Source organism: Urocitellus parryii, chromosome 8, assembly GCF_045843805.1.
Source record: "Urocitellus parryii isolate mUroPar1 chromosome 8, mUroPar1.hap1, whole genome shotgun sequence".
Lineage (NCBI taxonomy): Eukaryota > Metazoa > Chordata > Mammalia > Rodentia > Sciuridae > Urocitellus > Urocitellus parryii.
The window spans coordinates 138,624,349-138,647,723 of NC_135538.1; the positions used below are offsets into that span (position 1 = coordinate 138,624,349).

The 23,375-nt window shown below is 45.2% G+C and overlaps 1 protein-coding gene across 1 annotated transcript in view; it reads left to right on the plus strand.

Moving 5' to 3' along the window:
* The window catches only part of Bmp6 (bone morphogenetic protein 6), a 163,910-nt gene that overhangs the window by 138,516 nt on the left and 2,019 nt on the right, over positions 1–23,375 (plus strand). Inside the window, exons 3-5 of the mRNA XM_026384642.2 lie at positions 7,658–7,806; positions 8,488–8,685; positions 23,084–23,160. Coding sequence (XP_026240427.2) covers positions 7,658–7,806; positions 8,488–8,685; positions 23,084–23,160 — 424 coding nt within the window. The remainder of the gene's footprint in view (positions 1–7,657; positions 7,807–8,487; positions 8,686–23,083; positions 23,161–23,375) is intronic.

Below are 23,375 nucleotides of genomic sequence, written 5' to 3' on the forward strand. Positions count from 1 at the left end.
GGGATTCCAGAATGATTCAACATATGCAAATCAATAAATGCAATACACTACATAGATAGAACCATGAACAAAAACCATGGGATCATCTCAACAGAAAAAGCCTTCAACAAAATTCCACACCCCTGAAAATAAAATAAAAACCCTGAAAAAACAAAGGCTAGAAGGAGCTTACCTATATCAAAAAGCTCTATATGACAGAATAAAAGCCAAAATCAAACTGAGAAAATGGAAAGCATTTCTCCTAAAATCAGGAATAAGACATCTTCACCTCCTATTCTATATAGTACTTGAAATTTTAGTCAAAGCATTTAGGCAAGGGAAGAGGGATGGGGGGAGGATATTAATAGGAAGGAAGAAGTCAAATTATCCCTATTTGCTGATGATATCATAAATTTAGGATACCTTTAAGGATCCACCAGAAGATTTCAAGAGCTGATAAATTCAGCAAAGTGGGAGGATGCAGAATCAACATACAGAAATCAATAGCTTTTCTCTATACCAATAACAAATCTGCTGAGAAAGAAATCAGGAAAAGAATTCCATTCAGAGTAGCTTCAAAAACGTAAAATGCCTAGGAATAAACCTAACCTAGGAGGTGAAAACCTCGACAGTGAAAATTATAGATCATTGAAGAAAGTAATTGAAGATGATGCTAGAAGATCGAAAGACCTCCCATGTTCGTGGATAAAAGGGTTAATAGTGTTAAAATGGTCATATCATGAAATGCAATCTACAGATTTCATGCAGTCCCCATTAAAGTAAAATGAAATTCTTCACAGAACCAGAAAAGAAGCAACCCTAAAATGCACAAGGAAGAACAAAAGACCCAGAATAGCAAGAGCAGTCCTGAGCAAAAAGAGCAATGGTAGATGAGGCATCGTGATAGCTGACTTCAAATTAGACTATAGAATTATAGTGACAAAACAACTTGATGTTGGCATAAAAACAGACTTGGAGACCAATGGAATATAATAGAAGACACACAGACAAATCCACACAGCTACAGTTACCTGCTTCTTGACAAAGGTGTCAAAGCATGCATTGAAGAAAAGGTAGCCTCTTTCACAAATGGTGCTGGAAAACCGATTATCCCTATGTTTCACCCTGTACAAAACTCAGTGTAAAATGGATCAAAGGTCTAAGCATAAGACCAGAAACTTTGCAACTGTTTGAAGTAAGAATGGGTGAAATGCTTCATAGGCAAAGACTTCCTGAAATGGAAGGAGCTTTATATCTCAAGAAATGAGAGCAAAAAAAAAAATTAAATAAATGGTATGGCATCAATTAAAAAGCATCTGCACAGCAAAGGAAGCAATTAACAGAGTGAAGAGACAACCTACAGAAGGGGAGAAAATCTTTGCCAGGTACTCGTCCAACAGAGGATTAATATTCAAAATTTATAAAGAACTCAAAAAAGTCAACACTAAAAACCAAATAACCCAATCAATAAGTGGACAAATGAACACACACTTCTCAAAAAAAAAAAATAAAAATGGCCCGCATTTGCTCAACGTCTTTAGCTCTAAGAGGAACGCAAATCAAAACTACCCTGAAATTCCATCTCACTCTGGTTAGAACGACAATCATCAAGAATACAAATAACAACAAATGTTGGCATGGACGCTGGGAAGGAACTCCTATACGTTTTTGTTGGGACTGTAAATTCGTACAGCCACAGTGGAAATCAGTATGGAGGTCCTTAAAAAGCTAGAAATAGAACTACCATATGATCCAGCCATTCCACCCCTTGGTGTATATCCCAAAGAATTAAACTCAGCTTACTGTAGTAATACATGCATACCCATGTTTATCACAGCACTACTCATGACAGCCTAGTATGGAATCAGCCTGAGTGTCCATCAGTAGATGAACGGATAAAGAAAAATGTGGCATGTAAGCACAACAGTTTTATTTGGCCATAAAGAAGAATGAAATTGCCATTTGTGGGAGCATGGATGGAACTGGAGACCATAATTTTGAGTAAAGTCAGTCAGACTTGGATGTATGCGGTGTCTCCTATGTGGAAGCTGGAGAGAAAAAAGTCAGGAAGAAAAACAGAGTCTATGAAAGTAGAAGGGACACACCCCATCAAAGGAGGGGGCAGAGGATTCGCAAGGATGGTGTAATGTGATGGACATCATTATCCAAGTACATGTATGAAGACACAAATTGGTGTCAACATACTTTATATACAACCAGAGGTATGCTGTGTAAGTGTAATAAGAATTATAACGCATTCCGTTGTCAGTTATTTTTTAAAAAATCAATTTAAAAAAAAGAAAATAGAAGGGAGACCATTAGGGTAGAGGAAGGGATTCGGGGTGAGGTTGAAAGAGGGGGTTGGGCCGGTGTTAGGAGTGAAATCCGTCAAGTATATGTGTATATAGATTTGCCACAATGAAAGCCACTATTCTGTATAAATTATATATACCAATAAAGATAATTATAATAACATCCTGTTCATTTTGTATCTTTCTAGTTGTAAAAGTTTAAATTCAATCTATAATACCTTACATAAGGGAAATGTAAAAAAAGCAAGAGCTTGATTTATTTCATTTCCTTGAATTATTTTTTACTTTCAGTTTTAAAGCTCAGTTTTCCTTTTTGCATAATGAAATATATTCGTCAATATATAAATGATGTCTCATATCTTAATTTACCATTGAGTCCAGACACATGCATGGCAAAGGAATGTGTTTTGAAAAAAAGAACAGGAGATAGTCACCTTATCCAATATTTCTTAAGATTTTAAACATATAAATCTTGTGAGATTTATGTCTCACACAAATTTCAAACTTATAAATCTTCCTAGTAAAATGGTAGGCGGGAAACAGTTGTATTTTGACCAGGTGGTGTGATCTTTTTTGTGATCCTGGGGATTAAACCAAGGGCTTTGTGCATGCAAGACAAGCACCCTACCAACTGAGCTATATCCCCAGCCCCAGGGTGGTATGATCTTAAGGTTGCACTTTATCACAAAGGATTAAACCCAGCCACCAGAGCTCAGGTGCCTGTGCCCTTCTCAAAGGACAAAGAAGACAAAAACACACTGAGTTTGGCCCATGGTGCTCTCAGCCTGTTGGAGTGTCCCGATGTGGGCAGGTGCCTTGGATTGTGTGACAGGAGGGAGCACACTGAGATAATCACACCTACCCAACCCCAACTCTGCAAGTCTTGGTGGGTGGCATGCTGGTCCGTAGACTTCAGCTATAGGGTAAAATTTAAAAAAAAAATTTTATAAATCTTATCCAGTTAGGCTTATTAAGAATTTCATTTACTGGGATGATTTTTCAATATGAGAAAAATCATGCCCTAGATTTGGGATAACATTGAGCATTCTCTGAAAGACACTGCCCTGCATTTGGAGATGGATACCTTGTTCATCATGCGACATGGGGTCTTGAGTTAGCTGAGAGCAAAATAATCAACAAATTCATTCCACGTCGTATCTCTTTTGCCGGGCTAAGGGTACTCTCCTGTAATCCCAGCAGTGTAGGAGGCTAAGGTAGGAGGATCACAGGTTTGAGGTCAGCCTCAGCAATTTAGCCAGACTTTCGGTGATCCTGTCACAAAATAAAATATAAAAAGGGTTGGGGATGTAGCTCAGTGGTAGAGTGCCCCTGGGTTCAATCCCTAGTACCAAAAATAAATAAATAATTATATATATCTTCTTGTTCAAAATTTTTTTTTTTATGGTATACTAACTTAATAGTCCAGTTGTAGTGGTGATTTGGCCAGACTAGGATTTTAGTGAAATATATCTTAGATGAGAACATCGCATCTCACCTTTGCCAAAGTGTGATTTAGAACAATCAGATGCATCATCTTTGCAGCCTGATTATTTTTTCTCCTTTTTCGAAGTGCTGAAATAGAACCCAGGGACTCCCACAGGCTAGAGTGATTTCTAACCCTTCACCTGCGGGTTGAGGATCTTAATGTAATTTCTGTGTCCACCTGACTTTGGCATTTATATGCAGTGGGTTTTGATCTCTTACTTTATCTGAGCCCTTGCTCCATATTGTCAGCCTGTACTCTATAGACCTCTTAACTCTATCATTTATGTAGGTGATGGCTAAGAGCCGGGCTCTGATTAATTTCTGATTGCCTCACTTAACACCCATGAAAGTTGTCCGAAACAAAATGGAGTCACTTAGGTCAAACCCTGACATAGTAGAGCCAGGAAGCCAGGAAGAAGGAGCCCGAATGCACATATTCCTATGGCAAGAACTATCACAAGGAATCCCTGTAAACTGCAGTATTCCAGAAAAACCTCTTGCACAGGGATACTTGCCTGACAACGGCTGCCTCTGCCCATGAGCTAACACCAGCTCCAGCAATAAAGTCCCCATAACCAATGGTCTTTGGTTCAAAACAGCTTAAGTGGACTACTCCATTTCTTTTAAATCCTTCCTCTCTTCCCATCTTCTTCGGATGCACCCTGGCTCCACCACAGTGTGCATGTCTCAAATTGCAATCCCCTACAATTCCCAAATAAACCTTAGCTCTGAGAGTCCGTATCTCGGTTGCTTATTTCAAGTTCGCACACCTGTGTAACCTTGAGACCCTCTCTACTTGTCCTGAGGAGTAAAGGACACCATTGGCACCATGCCCCATGGATTGAAAGCACTCTGTAAATCTTGGTTGTTCCTCTGTCCCACTTACTTCATGCACCACTTCCTCCCCAAAAGAACTGAGCATCCTGGGTTGAGACATCTGAATTCAGACCACCTCGCTGCCATTAAACCAGAGAGTTTAAATCCTTCAAGGCCCAGCTGTTCGACTGCATGCATTTAACAGGTCTCTTAAGCAATGAGAACTCTGGCATGATCTCAGGGTACAGTCAGAAAAGTGTGCCATGGATACTGCATGATTTCCTGGGGGCCCCACCATGACTCCGTAGCAGAGTTGGGAAGGAAACTCAGCTCCCCCCTGTCCACTGGTCACCATAAACCTTGTAGATTTAATTTTTTCCATGTCATCATTAATCTTTCTCAATTCTGCCCCAAGTTTCACTTTTGATTCACGTTCTCCGTCTTGCATCTACACCCTCTTCTCTTTTCTCTGCTTTTCTCCTTTTTGGATGGTGGTTTCTCCTATAATAGGCTCCCATTTCCTTTATCCTAAACCTCACTCTTTAAAAATAAAAAAAGTTCATTCCACTTCTTATTAGCGGGGCCACACTCATCATTTGGATTGCACTTCTCTGCATCCTTATTACAATTCCTTAAAAAGGAGGAAGCCGTTGCATCTTTGAAGCTCTGTAAATAAAAACTGATCCTCAGCAGGAGCTCCTTGCAGGCCTATTCCTGGCTCTCGGGGGGCACCTGACATCAGAAAAGTCTCTCTGGGTCTTGATTCCTGAGAGTGCTGGCCAAATTCAGCCCCTCTGACATGAATCTGTCCTGTGCTTCCTTTGGGACTGGGGCTACTTTTCCCACAGTGCTGTTCGTATGTCTGTGTTATTTCTGGATGCGGGTCTTCAATGACCTTCCAGAATGGAATTTATGTGCCTCCACATCTGAACTTCAAAGCTTTGGACTGGCGATCCCCTCTTGCTGTTTTCCATGAATACCCCTCATCTCCTGCTCACAGTTGTTGCCCCAGACATGGGGGGTAATTTGTCCACAGGGGGCGTGACTCATCCATGTCAGAGACAGCTTTAAAGAGGACAGGCCTGAGGGTGACCCCCACCAATGCTGCTAAGCAGCTGAGTAAACTCCCTGTAGCTGTACCTACTGTTTATACTTGGGAAAGATGACAATAGAGTTTCCTTCTAACTCTAAGCAGCCAGAGAAGCAGGAAAGATGGTCTGTTTCCCATTTTAGAAATCTAAGATTTTTACCAAAAATGTTTGCTAAACTAGAAACGAATTTCATTCCTTTGTCACGGGGTTGTCTTTGGTAATCTCAAAAGGCAGTGTGTCATTATGGAAAATTTTTTCCAGTCAAAACTAAGTCTCTCGCCTTGTTCTTGTACCGGGTTCTCTCACTGTTAGTGTGTGACCTGGTCACATGATTGTCACTGAGACTCCAGAGTCTTGATTTCCCCAGTTGTAAAATCAGGTAGTGATACTGCTCTATCTAGCTTTTAGGATTCTTAGGAGGACTGATTAAAAACAACTAAACGAAAGCACTTTGTACTTATTTAAATGTACACTGTTAGTACTGTGATGCCCATCTTTGCTTAGGGTGAGCATCTCTCATCCAAAATGCTTGGGGCCAGTATTTTGGATTTAGGGATACTTTTACTTACACAATGAGATTTCTTGGGGATGGTTCCCAAGTTGAAACACAAAGTGTATTTTTTAAATTTCATAAAAACCTTATACTCATAGCCTGAAGGTATTTGCAGGCCTTCAACAAGACAACAAGTGCCTAAATTCTATACAGAATTTTTGATGCACCTGTGTTTTGACGGTCAGGTGTGGAACTTTTCCAAATGTGGTGCATGTAATGGATTGAAAAGTCTCAGATATTGGAGCATCTTGGAGTTTGTAATTTTGAGGTTAGGGATGTGTCAACCTGTTCTCAATTATAGTAAGATATTTCAGTAAACTCTTTCAAGCACCAGAGGATTCGAATCATTCCATGGACCAAATATCCCTCCCTGTGGTGGGAGAGAGACCCCAGGAGGTGAACTCAAATTGAGGTTATCCCTGAAATACTCAAAAGATGACTGCCCCCAAATCTGACCTCCCAGGACAAATAGGGGAGAAGAAAGAAACTGCACACCGTCGTCACAAAGCCCCTGGAGTGATGTTAGTTGAAAACTGAAAAATACAACACTATTCTGCGTGGTGGTGCACATCTGTCGTCTGGGCTATCAGAAGACTGAGATGGGAGGATCACTTAAGCCAGGAGTTCAGGGCCAGCTCGGGCAACTGTCTCCTTTAAAAAACAAAAATAATAATAAAAAAGATTAAAATTCCCTTTGGCACCCATTGGAAGGAAAGGACTCGAAGAAACCCAGCTGTGAGTTGTGCCAGCATGAGTTTAAATGTCACTGAACATATACCCGAGTCACACTGTCCATCTGCAGAAAGACTCAGTGCTCACCCTGCAACATTCTAGGGGGTTAACTAAAAGAGAAGGACAGATGACCACCCAGAATTGGGATTTTATAGGCAATAACAATCACGTGATGATTTTCAGGTCATAATTTAAAAAAAAAAATATAAGCAAGTCACAACTTTGTAAATGCTCACATGGATCCTGATTTTAACCTCATCTTAATCCAATTGCTCCCTGCTACCTACTTTCTTTCTGAAGAGTATATTTGACATAAAGGAAGTTATTAACTAATAAATAGCTTCATCAATAGATGAAACAATGCAATCATAGACTAAATGAATATTGAAACAAATGAGATGATATCAATTTATAATTTACCCTAATTCCAGAAAAGATCTGACATGGCGGCAGCTGGAAGGCTTTCGGTGAAGTTGAGGGGCCTCCTCTGTTCAGGTGACTCCTGATGTTCCCGCAGAGCCTTATCCCATGTCATGCTTCTCATAATTGTACCATGCCCATATCCTACAAGGTGTCACACCAATGACTTTGGCACTTTTTTTTTTTTTATTATTACAACACTATGACAGGACAGAGTGAGCTACACAGGACAGCTCTCGAGTCACGGGGCCATTTTGTCTTTCTTTCAGAGACTCTGACCTATTTTTGTTGGACACCCGTGTCGTGTGGGCCTCCGAAGAAGGCTGGCTGGAATTTGACATCACAGCCACCAGCAACCTGTGGCTGGTGACACCACAGCATAACATGGGGCTTCAGCTGAGCGTGGTGACTCGAGATGGTGAGCTGTGATTGTCCTACTCCCCAAATCTGGCCCACATTCGTCATTCCTCTCTTGTCCAGCAGATATGGTGGAACCCTGGTTTCTAGTCCAGTTCTTGGCTCCAGCATCCTCATTTACTGTTCCCTCATGGCTGCTATGAAATACCCAAAGCTTCCCCTGCCATGTAGTAAGAGCTTGGAGACAGGCTCAGGCCATGTTCCCCAGGGTTCAAGATACAGAATGGGATCAGCTTTCACAGGGAGAGGCACATGGGGGGACGTTGAGACAAAGAAGGGCAGGACCTGTCATTGAAATAAATGCTAGCTGTTGAGTGGGCTTGGGGGACCCTTCAGGTACCCTCTCCTCCTGCTGCAGCAAAGCTTAGGAGCCCTGCTGCTGATCCAGCCCATGCAGTAGCCTCACTAATTGGAAAAGAAATCAGATCGGAAAGAAAGAGTGAGCTCGTTGAATGACGAGCAGAAACGGGAGAGCCGGGCATCCACTCCACTCTGTGTTTGATTGTCATCTTTTTTGAAGGAGCATCTTGATTTTGCCCAGCCACAGTGAGCCATCTGAGGTTGGAGAATGCACATTCTTTATTCTTAGCATGCAGGAGGCGGGGAAGGGTCCCTTAGTTATGTAGCTGCGAAGCTATGGTTCCAGGACATGAAGAGTGGCGTGCTTTGGTTTGCATTAAAGGACTCCACATCAACCCCCGTGCTGCCGGCCTGGTGGGCAGGGATGGCCCTTACGACAAGCAGCCCTTCATGGTGGCCTTCTTCAAAGTGAGCGAGGTCCACGTGCGCACCATCAGGTCAGCCTCCGGGCGGCGCCGACAGCAGAGCCGGAATCGGTCCACCCAGTCCCAGGACGTGTCGCGGGTCTCCAGCGCTTCAGGTAGGTGTGACTGGGGGATGTGCTTTGGCCTTCATGACAACAGTGGCCGTGACACCTGCTCAGATGTTGAACAGCTTCTACTTAGAAGATAGAGTGACCTGTGGGTGACCTATGGATGAGGGTAAATTGGAATATCTAAGTGGGTTCCCGGGCACTCAGTGCAGATCACTCACTTGTTACCCAGAGACTCGGGCTTCAGGCATGGTGCCTGTTTATCCATGGAAGCCTCTTGTGGTTTGGTTAGACTTCTCCAGCCCTATTTTTGATTCCCATCAAAATCATGGAAGCACCTCCATTTTTATTTCAAGTTGCATCACACCTGGGAGCTGCAAGGGACAGGTTGAGTATCCCTCATCCAAAATGTTGGGACCAGAAGTGGTTTAGATTTTTTTTCAAATTTTGGAATATTTGTGCATACATAATGAGATATCCAAGTAGAGGGGACCCAAGTCTAAATATAGAATTCAGTTTTATCAAGTAGCCTGAAGGTAATTTCATACAATATTTTTTTAGGATCGTGCATGTTTTGACTGCAACTTGTCATAAGAGGTCAGAAGTGGAATTTTCCACTTGTGTCATCATGTTGGTGCTCAAAACTTTTTAAGTTTGGGAGCTTTTCAGATTAGGGATGCTCAGCTTTTACAAAGAAACTTCTTTTGTTGTTGTTCACTTGTGTCCTATGGACTTGCTCTTGGCTGGATGTGATGGGAAGTCAGCTCTTAGAGCCTTCTTACAGTGGATTTTATCAGCTCACTCCACCGGGAAGTACAGGGGATCTAGTTTAAGGCATGGCTGGTTCTATGGGGCTCTGATGATCGTGGCAATCAATCAATCTCTCAATCACTCTATCTTGTTTTCTATTTTCCTTTGCTGGTGACATTTTCAGAAACACTATATACATTGGCCAGGAAGGTGACACACACTTCCTGGATTTTATCCCCCTTAGCAACCTCCATCTCAAACACCGAGTCCCTCTCTTGTGGTAGTTTCTGCAAAAAGCCATGTGCCCCTCCCGCTGAAGCTAGGGTATAGTCAACCTCACTCTGCACAGAACACGTGAAGTCCAAAGGGCAAGAGAGGGAACAGCCCCACTGCCCGGGTGTCAGTTCTGTGGTCAGTAAGAAACGTTGCTTCTGAGGCTTTGCCCCATTTGGTGTGCCATGGAGCTCCACTTGTGGAGACTTGGAGGAAAGGGGGAGCAGAACTTCCCTCCCGACAGCCAGTCACCTGGCTTTAAGCAGTGTCAAATCCCAACCCGGACATTCCTTGCTCGAGAGCCAGGTCTTGTAAGTTCTGGGTTTTCTTTGAAAGTTTAAATAGCCCCGGAATCAAGCATGAAGTTGAAAATGTGCAGAAGGATTTGGATTTGCAACCAGAGAACTGAACTTCCCTCATTGCTACCCTGTGACTTGGGACTAACTTAACTGCCTCTGCTTCAGTTTGCTCATCTGTGAAGGGGAGATGACGAATACCTCGTAGATTTGTCAGGATTAAATGGAACATATTAGATCTGGTTTATCCTAGCACTCAAAGATCAGCTACATCTGTCTGAAGGAAATAGGTACTTTGAGCATATGCTGGGATCTCTTTCAGCAAAGCACTGCTGGAAGATAGATAGATATTTTCCAGGTGGCTGTTTACAAATGTCACTTAAAGTGCCCAGAAAGAGTTAATACACTTTCCTAAAGTACCCAATTTTTCTTTGGAAAGAAGTGTCCCCTAAATTTTAGGCTGTGACCTAATAAGCCGACTCTTTTCCCAGTCGCTTGGACGTGGAACTTGAAGATCCACCACCCAGTGTGGTGTGACATTTTGTTTCTTGTCATCCTGGTGTTTCTTGGAAGCATCTCACAGCATGGGTGTTCCTGTGTTTACCACTGGAAACAGTCAGGGTTGGGGTTTTGCAAAAAGAAGAAAAAGAACTGCCGCCTTCCCACTCTCCTCTGTGCACTTCAGAGGCGGCCTGCTGGATGGAGTTTTGCTTCGGGGCATGGTGACGGAGTCTGCCATGGCAGGCTTCAAGTCATTCATGAACTGTGGTCACTTTGGTACCCGGGACCTCAGACATGGAGGCATCTTTTGAAATGCTGATTACTCTTTAAAATGAAAATTTCATTTGATTGATTCAATGCAACCCCCTAATACAGACACCAATTTTTTTTTTTTAATTAAGAAAACATGTTGTCCCTGATTGGGTTTTAGCAATGTCACCCAATTATTATTTTTCAAGTCCCTTTCAATGTTTTTTTTTCCCCCGATTTGATGCATTGAATTTAAACATGGATATTAAAGTTGATCTAATTTATAATAAGTTGCAAGTGTCTCTGTTTTTTTCCTTGGTCTCCTCACTCCCAACCCCCCCAACCCAGTACTTCCAAATTTGCTCTGCTACTTTCAGAAGTCCAGGGCAAGACAGTGTAGACCTCCTGGTGTGGTTTGGATGTGAGGTGTCCCCCAAAAGCTCACGAGTGAGACAGTGCAAGAAGGTTCAGAGGAGAAGTGATTGGATTGTGAGAGTTTTAACCCCATCAGTGAACTAGTCCCCTGATTGGGATTGACTGAGTGGTAACTGAAGTGGTGGGGTGTGGCTTTGGGGTATACATTTGTATCTGGTGATTGGAGCCTCTCTGTCTGCTTCCTGATTGCCACGTGAGCCACATCCTTCTGCCACACTCTTCCACCATGATGTCCAGCCTCATCTCCAGCCCTGAGGAATGGAGCTGGCCTTCTATGGATTAAGACCTCCCAAACCGTGAGCCCTCAAGTAAACTTTTCCTCCTCTACGGTTGTGCTGGTCGGGTTCTTTAGTCACACGTGTAAAAGCTCCGAGAAAACATTGCTGCAATAAAAGCTCCTCTCTCCTAAGACGCTCTTGAATGATCCGAGGAACCGCTCGCGTTTGGTCCCCCGAAGTGCAATTTTATGTGTTCGGCTCTTTATTCTATTATTGAAGTGAACGTGCAGAGGAAGAGACTGCACTGCAAGAAGGGTTTTCCAGAAAGGTGGCCTTGCGCGTGGGGAAATTCCAGGCTCCCCAGGGGTAAGGTGGGGGCAGAGGTTGCTGAACCTTTGTGAACCAAGTTGCTGAGATGGAGAAGCTGCTGACTCCCACAGGCTTTCTCCCTGCAAATCTTCTGGAAGGTTGAAGGAGGAGATTCCTTGGCCTCTGCTGCCCCCCTTCTTCCGCAGTGTGCTCTCAGAGAATTGGTACTTCTCCACCAAAGCAACCACTTGCAGAAGCCCACCAGGGATGGTCTCGTGTCTGGAAACAGAAGTGAACATCGCTCCTCAAATTGCCTGTCCTCGGGGTGAAACATGGCGAGGAGATCAGTGGCTATTTTAGGAAGCGAGTTGTGTAGGCTTGGGGTGGCCAGACGGGTCTGCAACAAGGGAGTAGCCAAGAGCCCATCTGCTGCCTCCCGCCACCCATCAAACTACTCTAACATTTGTTCCTGGCTTTCAAGCTGGGCTTTGCAGGCACATGCACTGGACAGGGAGTTAGGGACGTCTCCCTGTGTGGTTTTCATGTGTCCTTGCCTCCTGCAGCCGTCTGCTCCCCATGACTGATGGATGCTGGTGCAGTTGCGCTCCTCCAGAGGGCCTGGAGAGCTTCTGGACAGTACCATTTACTGTCCTTATGCATTTCACTAGTGCCGGACCCAGCTGCCCCGTGCCGCCCAGTGGAGACGCTAAGGACCCTGGCAATTCTTTTCCAGCCTCCAGTCCTTAGCAGCCTTCTGGGCTGTGACACCCCACCTTTGGGTTCTTGAACTCTGGGCTGGGTTCTCACTCTACTTGCTCTGTTCTCCCTCTTCCATGGTCTCTCTCAGGGTTCAGCATTTTGTCTCCTGGGTGACTGCGTGATACCAGTCGGCCAATCCATCCCAAGGACCATGACAAATGGCCTTGAAGGATGATTCTGTTTGGTGGTTCTAGGTTCGTATCTAAGCTACTTTTCAGGATCTTTCCAAGGCTTCTCTGAGAAGGAGGAGGTAGTTAATGCTTTTTCAAGTCAGCTTGTGAGGCTGAGGTTTTCTGCCGTGTCAATCAAGTGGCTGCTGACACTGTGACTTGGAATATGTCATTGTCTGGTCAGATGGTAGTTGAAGATGTTATCTGTCACTTTTTTTTTTTTTAACAGTGTGTTCAACTGGAATCATCTCTTTTGTTCTTGATGTTTATGTTGTTACTGCCCAACTCTGCCAACTGTCGGAACCAGCAGCCCATCAAGACTCTATGTGGCTAGGTACAGTGGTGCACGCCTATAATCCCAGCAGCTCAGGAGGCTGAGGAAGGAGGATCACAAGTTCAAGGCCAGCCTCAGCAACTTAGTGAAGCCCTGAGCAACTTAGCAAGAACTTGTCTCAAAAGAAAGGGGAGGGGATTGTGCTGGAGATGTGGCTTAGTGGTTAAGCACCCTCAAGTTCAAGCCCTGGTACAAAATAAATAAATCCTATGTGTCCCTTGGCTTGTCTGTCATTGCTCTGATGCTACGTGGGAGCATTTCTTAGCATCTTAAGTTCTCCCATTTCTTTCCTACCCACTGAAACTTGTATCTTTAAGGTTTCCAGGGAGAACTGTGGCTTTGGTACAGTTGGGTATGCTGTTGACCTTCTAGTTGATAGTTCATCTCCTATTCCTTAATATTCCCAGTTGGGAATGTTCAGTATGCTTCCCATGTGAGAAAGAGCTGGAAGTCATCCCTTGAAGAACTCTTCATGCACTTGATTATGACTATGCAACCTTTTGCTATAGATTTCAAGGATCTGTAGTAATCCACAGACAGGATCGCAGTCTTACAGTGTCCCTAGTACTTGGTCATTGGCTCCCATGGGTTAGGGGTGCCAAAGCTGAGTGGGTCAGCCCACCATGGACATCCAGGGCTTGGGAAGAATAGACATGGTTTGAGACTACAAATTATACCCTTTAGTTCATCAGAGGAGTTGGGAATTTTACTTTGTCATTTTGATCTTAAATTAAAAATTTAGAGCCTGAAGCTTTGCCTCCCAGAGTCCCGGTTAAGAAATAGAGTCTTGTTCATATCATTCTAAATGAGATCAAACTTAAGTTCTCCGTGGATATAAATAAAGGACAGATGTGGAGTTGGCGATTCGAAAGGCAAAATCATTTCAAACCCCACGTTTATTATACTAAACTCTCCTTCACCCTTAAACCTCTTTAGAATAAGAGGAGTAAAACGGACTAGAACATTCCTTTCTAATTCCTCCCTAGGTGTATCCTTTGAAATTATGAAAATGACTTACAGTGTTGAAAGAGCATCCCTAACCTGAAAATCCAAAATCCAAAATTGTTCCAAAATCTAAAACTTTTTTCAAAATAATCCTTATTTTATTTATTTATTTTTATGTCGTGCTTCGGATGGAACCCAGCGCCTCACACATGCTAGGCGAGCGCTCTATCGCTGAGCCACAACCCCAGCCCCCAAATCCAAAACTTTTTGAGCATCATGCCAACACTCAGAAAGTTTCAGACTGGATTTTGGGATTAGGGATACACAACTTGATAAAGACTATACAAATGTTCCCAAACCTGGAAGACTCCCAAATCCGAAACTCTTCTGGTTCTAAACCCTGGAAAAGGGAGACTTAGCCTTAAAGAGACATAAATGGGTGTTGTAAGATGCCTAAATAATTCACCAACTATGACCAGCACCTGGGAGGGTCCGGGGGCCAGGTAATAACTCATCTAGGAAGTGACAGCAAACAGAAGGTGCTTGGAACACACAGGGCTTAGAGCTCCCGCTCTGCATAGGAAGTGTTTGGCTGTCCTTAAGGAGATTAGTTCCATAGAATTTTATGATCACAACAGAAATTAAGGAGACACCAGGGTCCCACTAGGACTCACGAGAGCCCCCTGACGTCCTGTTGCCTCCAGTGCTCACCTTCCAGGTCATAAAACAAAATCTAGACTCTGAGAATCAAGCTGTGCCCACAACCTGTTATGAGATTATTGACACCAGAAATCCACCCCCCCACCCAGCCCGTGTGATCCCCTGGCCTCCCCTAGTGTGGGTGACACCAGGAGCCGGCACCTCCTTCGTGTTCCTCAATAGCCGCATTGATTCTGCAGGGTCAGTGGGAGCCAGAGACTTGTTTCGGATCAGATGGGGCTGATAAGGCCCAGAGATGTGGAAAGAGCAGCCAGACCAGTGGAGACAGAGGTGCCAGTTTCACAGCCGCTATTTTGTCCTTGCCCTTGTTATTCTAGGAGAGGAGAGAAATAAAAGTAGTCAATTGTTCCCTTTAAAAAAACAAGCTTCCTTTGGGGAGAATTTCTTGTCTGAGCTCAGAAAAGCTGAGAAAGGCAGCCTGGAGCATGTCACTTTGTCCCGAGATCTCTCGTTACAGCGGGTTGTTTGGCTGGCCATGTGTGACCTGCTGAGCTGGGACAGCTCTGCTGAGCTGGTAGAATCTGAAGGGTCAGCCCATGGTGGCCCACGTAGCCCCTCTGCTTTGAAAGCACAGCAGGTGGGCTGCCCAGGGGCCTGGGACCTGGACTGGGCCTTTGGCTGCTGGGACTCAGTGTGTCTGCTTTCCTGGAGCTCCCCCCAACCCCGTGACGTAGGGGGCCTGGTGGCCCTGGGGCACGCAGTGTAGCCTCCCTACCTGTCGCCTGCTTTAAGAGTCAGGGTGGTTGCTGTGCCCTTCTCTGCTTCTACAGGGCTCATGCCCCTGAGGACTTCCTGTCCTTGGGTGACAGGAAAAACAGAGCCTTTCGCTGCAGCTAAGGATCTGGCTTTGGAGATAAACCAACAGTCTGAGCTCTCCATCACGTGGCTTCTTTGTGTGTGGGGATCTTCAGGAGGATCGGATACAAAGAAGCTGGAGAATTAATCCAAACAGCCCCCCCCTAGGGCTGCGGGATACAATCCTCAGGAATCCAGGGTACAGACAACGTGCAGTTACGTGGCTGCCCTCGGGGATGTGGATTCTGTAGGGAGATGCTGCTCTTGCATCATCAGGAGCCCCCCCACCTGTCCACACTGGGAGACAGGGTCTCTCTTTGTCTTTTGTTTGCTGTGACTGGGGCATCCCCCACTGTCGTATGGACTCAGGCACTCCACTTGTATGCTCCTAAATCTGTCCAGAATTCCAACTGGGCTGCTGGACACCCACCCTGCCCTCCACTCTCGTAAGACAATTGTGTGGAATGATCAGAGGGCCAGATTTCTCTTTCTGCGTTCAACATGGAACAAGCCAGATCCCGTGAAAGTCTGTTTTAAGATCAACATGGGGACTTCATGCAGCTGTGTCCCAGGGATGCCTGGGGAGCCCTAGGGTCCAAGGACAGACTTTGGATCTGAGTGAGGTAATGGTGTCACTTGCAAGTGAGCGTCTCAAAGGCCGCAGCTCCCATTCTGATGTCCACAGACCCCCCTGGACAGCCGGCAGCCTGACTCGGGGGCTGCGACTTGGGGCTCTGGACGGTAGTTTAGCATGACACTCTGGAGATCCCAACCATTTGGCCCCAGACCATCCACAAGTCAGGCACGAGAACCACTGCCCTCGGGATTGGGTCACTGGTGCTGGGGCTGGTGTTGCTCTAAGTTTTCAGTTATTTTTGTGTTTTTGTTTTTTTGGCTTCTCTCCAGTTCTCCAGCTTCCGCTCTGCCCTGCCCTCAAGTGGCGCACCCATTGGGACAGAGCTCTGTTAACTTCCTTTCTCCCACCGAAGGGGATGTGTGCTTATTAAATTTTGTGTGCACACAGACTCCCCATCTAAGCAAATATCAAGGGAGGTGGAGGTGAGAGGGAGGTCTATTGGCCATCTATGAAATGACAAAAACAAAACAAAACCCAATGTGGCCCAGTGTGAGAGCCCGGGGTACCCACCCTTGACCCCCGGAGCAAGCCTTCCGAGGAGCATCAGCCTTGATGGATATTTACCTTCTTGGCCAGATCTTACCATGGAATTATAAGGAACTTAAGCATGGCCTGAGAGTATCTGTAGGAAGAAAAGAGGAGAGTTGGATTCCTCCCTTTCCTCTCTCTCTGACCCAGTCCTTGCTTCATAACAAAAAATGCCCAGGACAGTGCTAACAGAAAGAGCTGCGCTCCCTGAGAGCGCTCACCTCGTTGGGGGCGTCAGCTCGGCGGCAGGTGCACACAGCCAGATCTGCAGGGAAGTTGGAAGCAAAGTCCTTCGACTCTCCATCCACCAGAGAGACACTAGAGATCCAGACACAAAGAGTCTGTCCTCGTCTGTGTCCTGAGGAGGATTTTCCAGCATCACCTGGGTGCCCTTACAGCTCAGTCCGATTCTGACACAGGCTACCTGGAGTTGGTGTGGACCCACAGGTTAAAGAGCGAGGTCCCCAACTGGCTGTCCACAGGAGGGGTCCTCAGGCCACCCACACTTACGTCTGACTTTCCTACAAATGAGGGGGTTTCCATGACCCCCCTCCTTCATGTTTCAGAATTTGCTAGAACAATGTATAGAGCTCAGAAAAGCTCTGTACTTAGGATTACAGTTTCATCATAAAACTGTTCATGAGAAACAGCCAAGTGAACAGACCTGTTGAACAAGGTGGTGGGGATGAAGACTCAGAACTTCCACACTCTCCATGAACACCACTCTCTCCGAACATCAAAATGTGCACCAACCTGGAAACGCCACCGAGCCTTGCTGTCCAGATCTTCATATAAGGTGTCTTGGTCCATTTCGTGTTGCTATAACAAAATATCATCCATTCATCCATGGATGGACTGGATACTTCACAAGAAAAAATAGGGTTATTTTAGCTTACCATTTTGAAGGTCCAAAAGTCCAAGTACAGTTGGCCACGTCTAATGAGGGCCTCACGCTGTGGCATAACATGGTGGATGTCTTCATATGGTGGAAACACATCCAAAAATAGCAAGAGCTGCATAGAGCAGAGACCAAACAGCTGGGGTGGACTTGCTTCAGAGTAACTCATTCACAAGGTAAATAATCCAGTCCTGAGAGCCCTAATCCTCTCGTGCAAGAGGGACATTAATCACTTAATGACCTCCTACCAGGCCCCATCTCTCAGTACTGTTAAGTTGGGGACCAAGCTTTCAGCCCATGAAACTTGGGAGCACAAACTATCTCCAAACCATTGCATTGGGGTTTCATCACTGAGTGCAACTGATTAAGTCATTGGCCACATGATTGGATCCAGTCTCCAGTCCCTTCCTGTCTTCTCGTCAGAGGCAAGGCTGGCCCAAGTTCTAACTCTAACCCTCTAATCATTGCCCCTGTCCTGAAGCTACCTAGGGACTGACCATGGACACGTGTCTAGGGACTTCACTGGCATAAAAAAGTCCCTTCTATGGCTCAGGAAATGCCACAAATTTTCAAAGCTCTGTACCAGCCACTGGGGACAAACCTATTCTTTGTGTTTTGACACTGCCCATGTCTGCCTGATCTCAGATGGAACGTCTTTATAGAAATCCCTGCTTTATATGTGGCTCATAGTTCTAAGTTTGACTTCAGGGAGATTTTGGTCCCCAGCATAGAGAATATTTTGGGAGAAGCTCATCTGAGGGGAACGCAATGAGTTTGGACAAGGTTATTCCAGATGAGACTGTAAATAGGGGATCATATAATTTATTATCTAATCCAGGACACCTTCAAAAGTAGAAGGGAACCAGGCCCTCGAAGTCCTCAGCAGATTGGCCCCTGCACCTAGCAGGCAAGAGAGGGAGTGAGTGGGTGGAGGGCTGGAGGGGCTTCTGAGGAGCAGGCCTGGAAGAGGCACTCTTCCCTTCTCCCCCATGTTTGTGGGCAGAATTCAGCCACCCCTAACTGCAGTGGGAAATGTCACCTGGCTCTTTGCCCAGGAGGTGCATAGAGGAGGTGGATTTTCAGTGCACACTTAGGCAGCCTCTACCAGAGCCTTCCTGGGATGTGCCAAACAGGCTTCTTGCCCAGGGCCTTCACCTCGTATTCCCACTATATGGACCATGCTCACCTTGCTCCCGAGGTTCCTTCAGGACTCTGCGTAGAAGATGCCTTAACAGAAAGCCAAGTGGTCAACCTGTATGAGATGGGGAGCCCACTCTTGACCTGTGCTCCTCCTCTAGTTACTAAATAATAACTTAGCTAATCGGGCTTGTGCTAGAGTTCCCAGAGAAATGGACCAAGATGGTGGATGGATGGATGGATGGATGGATGGATGGATGGATTATTGTAGGATTAGGTTCATGTAATTATGGAAGCCAAGAAATCCTACTACCTGTGGTCTGCAAGCTAGAAAATCAGGAAAGCTATGGGGTCATTCATTCTAAGTCCACAAGCCTAAGAATCAGGTCAGCTGATGGTGAGTCCCAGTCCAAGGCCAAATACACACCAATGAAACAGGGCCGTAGGTATAAGTCCTGGAATCCAAAGGCCTGAGAACCAGGAGCTCTGATGTCTTCAAGCAGAATACAGGTGACTCATCTCAAAAGGGAAGAGAATCTGTCTTTCCTCCAACTTTTTCCTTCCGTTTAGAACATTGGTGGATTGGCTGATGCTCACCCCCATTGGTGAGGGTGGGTCTTCTTTACCCAGTCCATCCATTCAGATGCTAATTTCCCCCCCAAACATCCTCACAGACAATTGCATCCCCTAACCCAGTCAAGTTGACCCAAAATCAAACATGCTCCTGATTGCATGTAATAGTCATTGACTCCAACTTACAGATACCTGGGAATTCACCCAGTCAACAAAAGAGCTGGAAAGACCAACCGGAAATCAAAGCCCATCTCAGATAGAGTTACAGGGACAACATGCGTTGGATACGAGCACTGGGGCCATCACCATGGACCCTGGCTGCCACGCCACCCATTCAGGATTTCGCCTTCAGATCGCTTCCTCAAGTTATGTACTCCAGGGCGGAGGCATCTGGTTGGCTTTGACGCAGGCATGAGCCTGTGTTCCAGCGGCTGGGGGACAAGGAGGAGAGCCATCTGTCATGAGAAAGGGTGCTCTGATTCCCACCTACATAGGAATTCCTCCAAATGAGAAGTGTTCCTGAAAACCGGGCGATGACAATAATCAATGCCCACCACGACCACCCACAGCTGAACGTGAAATTCTATTGATGGCAAGATTTTTATGGTATTATAAATTTAAACGTGTGTTTTTATATGTGTTGCTGTCACTCTCTGTTCCTCTGTAGGTAATTTTCTTTTGATCTCTGGGTTACTTTTCAGACCTTCTCTGTGTTTGATAACAATCTCACCAAACGGGGCTGGATGGGAATTTATTTGTTCTTCCCAGAATGCACTGTGCCTTTTCATTCGAAGATATTGTCCTTTCCTTGGTTCTAGGAAATCCCCAGCCATTATGGTGGTGTCAAATACTACTTCTACCTTGTTATTTTTTTTTCCAGAAATTCCTGTTAAAAATATGTTGGACTTTTCATTCTTTCTTATCATCTCTTTACAGATAGTCATGTTTTCTGCCAGTTGACTCTGTGCTGAATTTGAATATCAAATGCGTTGACCAGTTCCTTCATTCTCTCTCCAGTTATACTTAATTTGATGTTGAATTCATTTCATTTTTATTTTCAGTGGTTATGGTTTTTAGGAAGTTCTATTTGCTCCTTTTTCACATCTGCCTTTTCTTTTTGCATACCTGCCTTGTCCTTTTTCTAGCCCTTTGATTGTCCCCTGTTATTTTAGATCTTCTTTCTTTTTAACTTTGTCCAGAGGCAGACTCCTGCAGTCCCTGCATCTCCTCTCCCTTACACTCCAACTTCCTTCTCTTAGGTCTATTTTTGTTTTGTGTGCTGAGTCTCTTTTTGTTGAGGGGTTATTTTTATTTTTTCTTTATCTTTTTATTCTAATTTGTTACATATAACAGCAGAATGTGTTGCCATGCATATTATACATATAAAGCACAATTTTTCATATCTCGGGTTGTATATAAATTATATCCCCCACCATTCGTGTCTTCATACATGGACTTAGGGTAGTGATGTCCGTCTCATTCCACCATTGTTTTTATGCCCATGTCCCCTCCCTTCCCCTCCCACCCCTCCGCCCTATCTAGAGTTCTTCTATTCCTCCCATGCTCCCCCTCCCAATCCCACTATGAATCAGCCTCCTTATATCAGAGAAAACATTCGGCATTTGGTTTTTTGGGATTGGCTAACTTCACTTACATTATGTTCTCCAACTCCATTCATTTACCTGCAAATGCCATGATTTTATTCTCTTTTATTGCTGAGTAAAATTCCATTGTATACATACACCACATTTTCTTTATCCATTCATCTACTGAAGGGCATCTAGGTTGGTTTCACGGTTTAGCTATTGTGAATCGTGCTGCAATAAATATTGACGTGGCTGTGACCCTGTAGTATGCTGTTGTTAAGTCCTTTGGGTATAGACCGAGGAATGGGATAGCTGGGTCAAAAGATGGCTCCATTCCCAGTTTTCCAAGGAATCTCATTACTGCTAAAATAGAAAAAGCAATCATGAAATTCATCTGGAAAAATAAGAGACCCAGAATCGCTAAAGCAATCCTTAGTAGGAAGAGTGAAGTAGGTGGCATCTCTATACCAGACCTTAAACTATACTACAGAGCAATAGTAACAAAAACAGCATGGTATTGGCACCAAAACAGGCCGCTAGACCAATGGTATAGAATAGAGGACACAGAGACTAACCCACATAAGTATAGTTATCTTATATTAGACAAAGTTGCCAAACACATACATTGGGGGAAAGATAGCTTCTTGAACAAATGATGCTAGGAAAACTGGAAATCCATTTGCAACAAAATGAGGGGTGATTTTTAACAGGGGGTCTTTGTCTTGCCCTACAGTGGGGGTTTATACTGAGAATCCCTGGTGCCCTGCACTGTGAAAATTTCCTTCTAGTGTGGTTTTGCTTTTTCATCTCCTAGGTGCTTGGCATTGAAGTTAGGGTGGAAGGCAGTGGGAAGACTGAATAAATTTAGAAATAACAAACCACCTCAAAGTGTTGGCCCAAGTCTCTTCTCTGTATAGGTGACCGGCCCGAGTTGCTCCTGTTTCTTTTCCTTACAAATCTTGAAATCTGCATGCTCTCTCCTGATTCAGGGCCAGGAATTCTGGGAGTATGCGTGTAAGAATCCAGTTCAAACAGGCATTTGAAAGTTAGGTGATTTATTGGCTCACGTGGTTGACAAGGGCAGAGGTGGCGTGTCCATGACGTGGGCTCTGTAGCCACTGAAATGATACCAGAGGCAGAAACTTTCTCCGATGTCTTTCCCTCACCATGCATCTCTGCCCTCTCTAGAACTGTCACACACAGCTACCAGGTTGATGGAGCCTTTAGAATTACACTCCTAAATATTCTCTAGCTGTGCCTTGGTAAAATAATCATCATCATCATCATCATCATCATCATCATCATCATCATCCAAATCATTGTGTTTTAATCTGGCTCACTCATGTCTCCAATTTTTTCTCCCCGGACTCCCCTTTGCAGATCCTCAAATCCATTCCAACAGAGCTACACTTTTCCTCTCCCTTCCACCCTGAACAGTTCCTTCTCTAAACCCCAGTGGTATTTACCTATTGACATTGACCTTATCCATGCCTTTTATGTTCTGAGTCATATCTGAACGACTGGTGTACGTGTCTCACACCGTCCCTTTGATTCTCCAAGTTCTCAGAGGATGGAAGTCATGTCTGATTTATCTCCCTACTTCCTATGGTGCCAGGCAGCAGGCATGTCACTGAAGGGCTGCTCCTATGGGTCTAGATGAGTGAAGATGCTCAGTCCTCTCGCTGGCCAATCCAGGCTGGAGGTTCCTGAATCGCGTGGGGCAGCTACATGAGCTTCGGCAGGTTCTCACCAGGAAGCACTGGCTTTGGAGTCATGGTGTTAGTGCAGTGTAGGAGCTCAACCCAGCTCCATCCTGGCAGTGCAAATGGAATACAAAACAAGAGAGCGTGCCCCCTGCACAGTGTCTCCCTGTCCCCTCGCCCATTCCTGGGCCTCCTTGTTGGGCCCCACCCCCTAAGACTTCCTTCAGGAGACCCTCCTGCCCAGCAGCTCTCATCAAAGACTCAGGCAGCTTCAGGATGCTGCATGTTTGAAACACAGTGAATCCTACCTGGCTGTCACCTGCTAATGAAAATACCATGCCTTCCAAGTCCAGTGGGCATCTTGTCACATCTCTCTAGAGGCCCTGCATACAGCAGGTGCACCACATACATCTGTTGCTTTAAAGTGTCCATTTGAGCCAAGAGTATGCCCAGGACTGACCCCAGATTGGAGAAAAGGAAAACAAGTGGGAACCCAAGGGAGTCATTGAGTGACCCTGTGTGTCTACAGTGGCCTGGTGCAGTGCCTGGCCTGTCGCAGGCTCTCTGTGTCAGTTTTCAAGTGAAGGAATGAATGAGTTAATGGGCGCATCTTCTGATCTCCTCCAACAGATTACAACAGCAGTGAGTTAAAAACAGCCTGCAAGAAGCATGAGCTGTATGTGAGCTTCCAAGACCTGGGATGGCAGGTGAGTCCTCTGGACAACAGGGAGGGCCAAGGTCCAGCAGCCATCACCATAGTCCCGGAGCTTCATGGGTGAGAGGACTCCTCTGTAGAAGTCCTAGGAGCCCTCGCAAATTCTCATGCTTCTGGAGTGAGACAGAGGTGGGCCAAGCGCCCACTGATACCTTTCTGGGTTCCCAAGCTTTGTGATCCCTCGGTTTCAATGCCCATATTCTCCCA